This window comes from Rhincodon typus, chromosome 41, assembly GCF_021869965.1.
Source record: "Rhincodon typus isolate 14 chromosome 41, sRhiTyp1.1, whole genome shotgun sequence".
Lineage (NCBI taxonomy): Eukaryota > Metazoa > Chordata > Chondrichthyes > Orectolobiformes > Rhincodontidae > Rhincodon > Rhincodon typus.
Window position 1 is genome coordinate 7,609,535 of NC_063372.1, and position 9,745 is coordinate 7,619,279.

A 9,745-nucleotide genomic window follows, 5' to 3' on the forward strand; every position below is an offset into this window, starting at 1 on the left:
GATTTAGCACTAAAATCCCAGATTCTTCATACGTTCCAACACTTAATTTCTAGAAATAATTTGATGTATTTTGTGAAGTTCAACAGGTTGCCTGTTACCGAAAGTGTTCAGGTATAGCCAAAAGGGGGCTATAATGTGTTACAGATAACAAAAGATTTCAAGTCATAGGGATTGTGGCAGCACACTGAAATTGTCTTGTGACATTAACAGGTAAAAGAAAACTTTGGGAAGTAAACTCAAATCATAATAGCTCTCCAACTTGAAACCTTGCACCATCCCATACACTGTTCAAAATTCCAAGATGAGTAGAGGGTTAGAGAATGCTTGCAAATTTTTGTTTTCACCCTTACTGTGAATTTTGAGTCACAGTCAACTATATTTTTAAAAAGTGTAATCCACAAAAATGAAACAGCAGCAATAATGAAGGTATTCCAAAGATTAGTTTATTGGAAGGAAAACTGATGGGGCATTATACATGATAATAAAAGACATCTCCTGGAAAGCAGACTATAGAGTACAAATCTTTTTTTAATAGAAGGTATTATACAAATTTTACATAAGTCCTCTGAATGGTGATGTGGTGTAAACTAATTCATTAAATTCTTTTAAAATGGAGGGAAGGGCCTCATTTAGGAGTCTTACCAATAAATACCTGCGTCTAAAACTCAATTTCTCAAGACACAGACTTCTTTTTGGACCTGTATAACCAAGAATTCTAGAGTTATAAATTTAAGTTCTTTCAGCCAATTTTAAAATGTACTATACACAAAGATTTCCAATTTTTTGCCCATCAAAATACTTCAGCTGACATTATGAACTCAACAAACCTATTCCTACCAGATGAAACTGCTTTAATATTAGTACAAACCACTGCAGCCATAAAATGACACTAAGTCTGATAAAAGAGAAAAACACTGCTACTTGAGAGCAGTTAAGCAGTGGGTGAGAAATTAAGGGGGCTTTAACAAGCAGTTAAAGAGTCCAGTTTGAACTGCTAGTGACTAGGTAAATTAGTACTGTATATCAAATGGATCGCCAAACAAATGGCAAGCAATATGTGGGTTTTGATTTTCTTAGATTTGTTGTCAATGACTCATTATGAAGAGCAAGTGCACAGAGTCCTGATCACTGGTTTAGACCCGAGTCACACACATTTCAATGTGACCACAGTAATCTCATTGAAGATTTGTTTAGTAGAAAGGCAAACTAAATAGAATCATACAATTTTTGTTTCCTGAAGAGGAAAACAAAAGACTCAGGGCAGTTTTCAATGACCTACAGACCCAACATAACTGAAAAACAAACTTGGAATCTAATTGCAGGACTCAATTTTTAAAATTTGTAGTTTATGCCCCAAATAACGTTAGCAAAATGATTCAAGACAGGCATTTAATTTTCCCACTATAAAATGTCTTTTTTTCCCCAAAGTCTGAATCTGATCATCTAAAAATTCAGGAAAAGAATGCAATTTTGTCAAAATGCTTGTGTTTTGCAAGACAGAGCTGCACTAATATGAGCTATAAGAATTTAAGCCCTTTCAGCTCTGCTAGGATGTGTTGTCAAGTACAGACAAAAAAAAAAGGTGATTACCTTCATGAATAGCATTGGCTGTAAACCAGATGGATTTGAGTACTATGAAATGGAATCTATTTCTGTTACCTTATAAATCAAATGTGTTTTAATCTCAGTAAACTGAAAAAAAAAATTAAAATACATATTTTTTTGTACTGTGAAGGGTCGCTGGTTTGCAGGAAATGTGTTCCATTCAGGTCAAGTACAGCAGTTTAGACAGTGTTAAGTTATCCTTACAATGCTCAACTTGGAACAGCACTCAACTGTACCTGCAATTACAACCTATGTAAAGACTGCTTCAGATGTACTAAAGTTAAGGGTAATGTCCTATATACTCATTTGCTGGGAAAGCAGTTTTGAGATTGCTCTAAATTACTGTATGGAAACTGGAATTAGTGTATCAAGAGTACCAATGCCGTCTTGACTGTAGAAACCATACTGGTACAACTAGCAGCCTTTTAATGTTGGACATTTGCAAGTCAAAGCAATTTTCCCCCCCCCCCATTGTCTTGCAAATGTCTAGGACTTAAGGCTGCAGCCAGATATCCTTTTACATATAATTAGGGAATTTTATGCACTTAAAAGATCAGCGCATGGAAGCAGCAGAAACAGAATAAAAACCAATCCCAGTGTTTTCAACATATTTGACGTGCTTGTCTAATTCACTTTCATATAAAATTTATTTTGATCAGCACATAAAATTCTGTTATTAGTTTGTAAGTCTTAGCTCATACATATATGTATAACTAAAACAATGCCACAACTGCGTAAGCCTGGAATCTGCAGTTTCAAATTTTACTTGAATGACTTTCAAAAACTATAAAAAACAAAGATGCACTGACTAAATATTGTTAAAATTAGACTGCAAATAATATCTTGACTTTGGTAATGATGGTCTGTTGCAATCTCAACCTGTGTGAGGACATTAACTTTTTTTTAAAATGGCACTATGCATGCATATTGGTCAAAATTAAGTATTAGTGCTTTCAGAAACAGACATCCTGAAACAAAACACCACAATTGGCCACTAACCCCAACGCATATTAGTTTACAGATGGAAGTACAAGGTGCATATTTGGCCCCAACAATAGTCTCACCTGATGACAGAAATACAAGCAATTTGACAGTAAGGAAAGCATAACCCATCCAAATTTATGGGAGAAAAGCAAAACAAATTGTTGGGAATTCAGCAACGTCAGTTGTAGAAACTCAAGATTAGTTCCAGTAACAGGTTGACTAATTTGGATGTCATGGTAGAAATCAGAAAAGAGAAATAACAACATTTGGCTGACTGCGGCCCAGATCTCATTTTTTTTTCCAATTCTTATTCTTTTTTAAAAACACCATCTGAAGTTTTGGAAGGAGCACCAAAATTGTGAAAACTATCTGCACCAGTCACACTAGCCCATTTTATTTTATCTTAAAAAGTGCACCAACAGTTATAATTTCTCTCATTCCATGGCCCACTGCTTCCACTATTAAATTTTTTTGCCAAACTCTACCTGCTTAAGTCAAAAGAAAATAAGGAATATTCAAATGTAAAATACCATTCTAACTACTGCACACAATGTTTTCTCAAAAGCCTGAGGTTGACATGTTTTTAAAATGGATGATGAAATCTCCATACGTTTCATGTTCAATGGCTGCAGCAGCATGCAAGAAAAAGTTCCGGGAGATGTAAGCCATATGGGTTGTTAACGGTCACATTTTAATTGAAGTTCATTCTTTCAGTTCTCTGAAAAGGGGAAAAGTGATGTGTTTTCCTCGACTAGAACTTTAGTCTGTACTGTCATCATCTTCATCTGCATCGATCATCAAAGCAGCATATTTGCTGGCTGAGCTGAATTTCTACACAAAGACAGAATGAATACATGAGACAGGAGAATAATTACACAGCTGCAATGGACAATTCCCTCCTCTGACTGACTAGACTTATTTGCACCAGGGAACGATCTGCAGCACTTTCAGAATTTACCTAACAAACCAACCTCCATACAAGACTGGACAAAAGACCAAATCATGTAGAAACAGGAGGAGGTCACTCAGCCCAACAAGCCTGCTGTCAATAACTAAAATCATGGCTGATATTAATTCCACTTTCTTACCCTTTTCCCCATAGCCCTTGAATCCCATACTAATTAAAAATAATCTGGACATCTCAGCTTTGAGTAGAGTTAATGACCCAACATGGACAGCCCTTGCAGTAAAGAATTCCACAGATTCACAACTCTCAGAAGAAAATCCTCTGCATCTCTCTCTTAAATGCATGACCCCAAACTTTGAGACTGTGCCCTCTGGTTGTAGACTTTCCCACAAGGGGAAAATAACCTCTCTCTACCCTGTCATCCTCTAGGAATCTTGCACGTTTCAATAAGGTGGCCTTCCATTCTTCTATATTCAAAGAAGCACAGACCCAAACTCAACTTGTCCTTATAAGACAATCCCTCCATACCGTTACCAGCCCAGTGAAACTTCACTGGACCGTGTCCAACAGGGCACAAAACTGAATTTTGCCCCTATTTGATTAAGGAGCGATATCACAGCTTAGCCGGATCTTGTTGTCACCCAATTGCTCACACATTCTACAAAGTAGAAGTGTCACCAAACAGGAATTCTGACCCAGACATTTAGACTGTCAACACTCAACTGTTTCCATATCACTTTTCACCTCCTGTGGACCTCCATTCTTCAATAATGCGATTATTCTGTCATCTCAACTGGTCTACATGAATTTCAACTCTGTTCCTCAACTTGCAACGGTTCTATCTACGTGAAGGGCTTTCTACAAATTTGGCAAAAACGTTTATGTCTCCAAGGACTTTTTAAAAAATAAACCAAAGGAGCACAACAGATCTTGATCATATGGGCCAACGGGCCGAAGAGTGGCAGATGGAGTTTAATTTAGATAAACATGAGGTGTTGTATTTTCATAAGGCATATTAGGGCAGGACTTATACACTTAAAATGGTAGGGTCCTGGGGTGTGCTGCAGAACAGAGACCTTGGGGTATGGGTGCACAGTTTCTCGAAAGTGGAGTCACAGGTAGACAGGATAGCGAAGATGACGTTTGACACATTTGCCTTCATTGATCACTGCATTGAGTAAAGGAGTTGGGACATCATGTTGTGTTGTACAGAACACAGGTGAGGCCACTTTTAGAATACTGCGTTCAGTTCTGGTCTCACTGCTATAGGAAAGATATTGCGAAACTTGAAAGGGCTCAGAAAAAAAATTTACAACGATGTTGCCGGGACTGAGGGTTTGAGCTATTGGGAGAGGCTGAATAGGCTGGGGCTATTACTCCCTAGATTGTCAAGGGCTGATCTTATAGAGATTTATATAATCACAAAGGGCACAGATAGGGTGAATAACCAAGATCTCTGACCCACGGTATGGGAGCCCAAAACTAGAGGGCAAAGGTTTGAGAGGAGAGGGCAAAGATTTTAAAAAAAAAAGGGACCCGAGGGGCAACTTCTTCAAAGAGGGTGCTGAGAGTATGGAACAAGCTGCCAGAGTAGGAGGAGGAGGCTGGTACAATTACAAAAGGCATTGGGATGGGTACATGAATAAGAAGGGTTTAGACTGATATGGACCAAGTGCTGGCAAATGGGTCGAGATCAGTTTAGAATATACGTGGTTGGCACAGATGAGTTGGACTGAAGGGCCTGTTTCCACACTATGTAACTAAATCCAAATGTCCTCTAAACAGTTGCCACAATGACTTTTATAAACTATTTCATACACAGTTGGGTAAAGCCCAAGATGCGTATCTTGACACCAATTCATTTTGACTTGCCGCCCAACACACTAGTAAACCACTCGCCTCAAAAAAACCCTGCAGGACCTGGGAGGTTGAATAGATCACATTATGCCATGCATAGTTTACACTGTGTGAAAGAAAAACATCCTTCAAGGCAGTAATTGATCCACCATCTTAAATTAAGTATTTTCACACACCATACTAATGGTTTAAAGTGGTGTCATTTCCAAACAGGGAACCCCCATAGGGGAGTTCAATTGCTGCCAGGACCAACTGATCAGATGAAGCAGGAAACATAAATGCATTGCAAACTCCTCATGCGATGACTTTGCAAATAATAGCAATTGGAACCTGATGGTGAGATCTAAAGGAAGTACACAGGAATGGGTGGAATGACCTTAAATCTGTCCCTGGGCAACTGCCCTAAAAAAAAAACTATGGTAATGCTACTAAATGACTTCTGACTGGACTGCTCTACATATTAAGATTATACCACAGTGAAACAGACTCATCTTAAATATCAAACTAAATATTAACTTAATTAATTAATTCCTACTACTACTCAATGTCAGGGACTATGGCAAAAATTAGTTTAAGCTATAATGCTTTAAAACATGAATAATCTGTAAACAACTGTTGGAGACGGCTGACACAACGGGCCACCATGCACGTTTATTTCCCTCAAGCGCACATCCAATTTCCTTGCAAAATCATTTGTCATCTCAACTTTCACTACCGTCGGTCAGCTCCAAGTTATTGCTACTGTGTTTAAAAAAAATACTCTCTCCTCTGCACCTCTTGCCTAAACAACCTTAAATCCAAGTTTCCAAAATCTTTCAAGTACCCGTTGATTATTTCCTCAAATATTGTTCTAACACTTGCCCACTACTCATGTTAAACTGAACCTATCCTTACACCCTCTTGAATAAGGTATCACATTTCCCACTCTCTCATTTTGAGTGAAGATCATGACAAGCTCTTCCATTATTTCCATCCCCATTTCCTTTAGCAAACTGGGATGCAAGTCATCCAGACCGGATTACTTATCCATTCAAAAATAGCCAGCCTTTCCAGAACAACCTGCCCATAACTTTTACTTCAGCTAATACCTCTATCACCTTCACATCAACTGATATTGTCAGTTAAGCTGGTATGGACCAGAGAACTGAACGATTACATTGTGCTGTAATGACTCTACTATATCTACGAACTTTCTAGGGCATTGTTAAGCCTTGAATGTTGAACATCTGACATAAATCACACTATCAGTTATTAGTATCTGAAAACATAAATCTTTAACTTCTGTTAATTCAAAGGCTGGGTCAAAATCCTGGAACTCCCTTTCTAATGGCACGATTGGTGTCTTTACACCTTACAGACTGATGTGGTTCAAGGCAGTTCACCACCACCGTCCCCAGGGCATTAAGAGATGTTCAATCAATGTTGGCCGAGACAGCGACACCCATTTCCCATTAATGAAGAAAAGAGGGCAGAGAATGTTACATTGCAGACATGCAATTATTTTGCAATTAGAACACCATCTATGTGACTTACAGGAGTGGGTGATTCTTCATATTTCTTTGGCTCAGTTACAGGTTTTGAATCACGGCCCTTTTTATCTTTCCTGTGCAAGAAAAGTCATAATTGCTATTTAATGATCATATACTGGAAACAAACACGCCAGGAACTGTGAAAGACTTGATTTTATGTAGAAAATATCAACCGACTTTTGCTGGTGCACAGTATATAGTTATAATCAAGAGCAGAATTTAGCAAGGTTCTAGTTCCAATCATCAATGTTACAATGCAAAGAACAAATGTCAGCAGCAGCACTTCCGATGATATTATACCATACAGTAAAACAACCACAAAGCAAAGCTTCCAAATTAAGCTAGCTCCCACAAATATTTGACATTAGGGACTTGTGCACAAATGAGATTAAGTTACAACTATCCTTCAAATCATAAGAAATCTGGAAACACAGCAATTGAAAAAGACAGACCTGTCTGGCTCCTTCCTTCGATCCTTGTTGATGCCATCATTTTGTCCCCGGCTCATACCACTTGCACCACCACGCTCTTTGGGTGAGGTTTTATCTTTTATTTCAGATTCTGCTTTATCATCTAAAATAATACAAAAATTTAGATGCATTCACGTACCGTGCAGCTCAGTTCAGGTCTGGCCAGTACGTTAGCAGAAAGTTAAGATGGTTGTTTTCAATAGATGTTTTAGTACAATATTCTCTCGAGGAGTTCCCTATTCTACTTTGACCAAAATATACCAAGAACACAAATTTCAAATTGTCAGCAAGTGCCATTATAAGTGTTGATGGGAATAAATTCAAGGTGGGTGCAACGATCACCTGATGAGAATGCCATATCCCATTCAGGATTCTTGTAAACTGGATAGGCAGGTTTTAAACAAGAGCACACTAACTTATAATATTCACCATCACAAAAGTATTGAGTGATTTTCTCACATACATTTGGGTCTGGAATCCACCGAAAGATTATTCTTTTAGAAGGACAAGCAAATTAAAAGAAAAGTGTTCACCCATCTTCACAGTTTACAATTAATTAGAATTTGGCCAAAAGGGGAAAAAAAAAATCCAAAACAATTCCCCCAGTTAACTGCTTTCAAGAATATGGCTCAGACATTGCATCACAGAGAAAATCAATTGCTAGATCAGAGAAAGAAAATCACAGCATTGGCAACTCAACACAGAAACCAGTCAACTTCTGTTGTGAATGGATTATCCACTTTGAAAAAAAAAAACTCAATTATTCATAATGATTCGATGCCTAGAGTTACAAAAATCCGGTCGCTATTATACCAGTTATTGCCATACCCTTAAATGAGGTCTTCATATTCGTATGCGTAGGTGAAACTAGGCCAGCTTTACCACTTGGCGAACTGCATTAGAGGCAAGTGAAAAGATGATCGTCAGGACAATTTTAATTTTGTTTTTACAAAACAACAGTAAATTTAAGACAGTATTCACCATACATTCTTCAAACCATAATGGATACTACAGAAAGGAGGAGAAAGTGCATTGGAGGAATATAAAATGGATGCCTTCACTCCTGCTACATTTATTCAAATAGCTAATATCTTTAGAGTAACGTATTAGGGCAGTACAATGGTTTAAATTTCAAGAAAAGAGAAAGAGAAATTTAGCCTCCTTCCGATCCCTTCCCTCAACAATAAAGTTATATATGGAGCCTAGGGTCAGAGACAAAAAGGATAGGCCCCGGTGTTGCTCCTGGCCTAAACCCCTGACCTGAGCACTGCAGGCGCCCTAGTGCCCTGGCTATTGGGCCTTACTGGAGCCCCTTGTCTTGGGCCCTGCTGGACCCTTCATCCTCAAGATATATCAAGTTGAGCTGTTGCAGCTCAAGTCATCATTTCAAAGGAAACCACAAACAACAGAAATCTCTCCTGGAGGCACAGTCACACACAGATGAAAGTGAATGGATGAGAGCAGCTCTTTAACATTTCCCAAGTGGCCATTCTTCATATGCAACCACGATAATGAGTGTCAGGAGGCTATTTGCTCACAAACAACAGCTGAAGCCAACCATATTGTAATGTTACACACCCACCTTTAATTGGTCTAAAATCTTTTAAGTTCTATACAAAAATTCAACGTTATTAGAATAGTTCATAATTGTTCTGGAAATTGCAAACTTTACCCAAGTGGTTTATTTGATAGCGCACTAGCAGGTGAGAGAGGTGCTGTGACTTCTGCTTCAGCACTCTGGTTACTACTGGAACCTCCAACTGTTCTCTTTGTCCAGGCATTTTCTTTAGGAGGGGGGGCAGGTACAATCTTAAGTGGAATCTGGTCTGGTTTAGTTGATTTGGACACTGGTGACTGTGGTTCCTCCTCCTTGTTGAACATATCATTGTCCAATGACTTCTCACTCTCTCTCCTAACGGTAGCTTGATTGGATAGAAAATAATTTATTTTAATATAACAGCTCATATCAAAAAGCTTGACATTAATCTTCATGAGCTCTATAAATATGGATTATGTTCAGAATGTTCATTTTAAATACTAACTGGAAATTATTACTCCACAAGCCTACAATCTTTAACTATTTTCTGTTTAAAAGAAACAGCATGATGGTGGCAGAGAAAACAAAAGTAAATCACATCAGGGGATAGAGAGCACGCTCTGTGAAGATAAATTTACTGCACAGTTTTCTTAGGATATGAGTAGACAGAAGATTTTTATTTCAACAGGAAGCAGTCATTTCTTCTCCCATATATGTTTTCACTTGACAACTTAAACATGGACTTCTCATTACACAACAAGCATTAGAGACAGAGATAGTAAGAACTGCCGATGCTGGAGTCTAAGACAACATAGTATGGAGCTAGAGGGACACAGCAGGCCAGGCAGCAGAGGAA

At 38.2% G+C, this 9,745-nt stretch overlaps 1 protein-coding gene across 1 annotated transcript in view; it reads right to left on the bottom strand.

Moving 5' to 3' along the window:
• Positions 1–421: 421 nt before the first annotated feature.
• eif4ba (eukaryotic translation initiation factor 4Ba) overlaps positions 422–9,745 on the bottom strand; it is a 39,691-nt gene continuing 30,367 nt past the window's right edge. The window contains exons 11-15 of the mRNA XM_048618977.1: positions 9,025–9,274; positions 8,181–8,245; positions 7,335–7,455; positions 6,887–6,956; positions 422–3,420 (exon numbers count right to left, since the gene is read on the bottom strand). Coding sequence (XP_048474934.1) covers positions 3,349–3,420; positions 6,887–6,956; positions 7,335–7,455; positions 8,181–8,245; positions 9,025–9,274 — 578 coding nt within the window. The 3' untranslated portion in view covers positions 422–3,348. The remainder of the gene's footprint in view (positions 3,421–6,886; positions 6,957–7,334; positions 7,456–8,180; positions 8,246–9,024; positions 9,275–9,745) is intronic.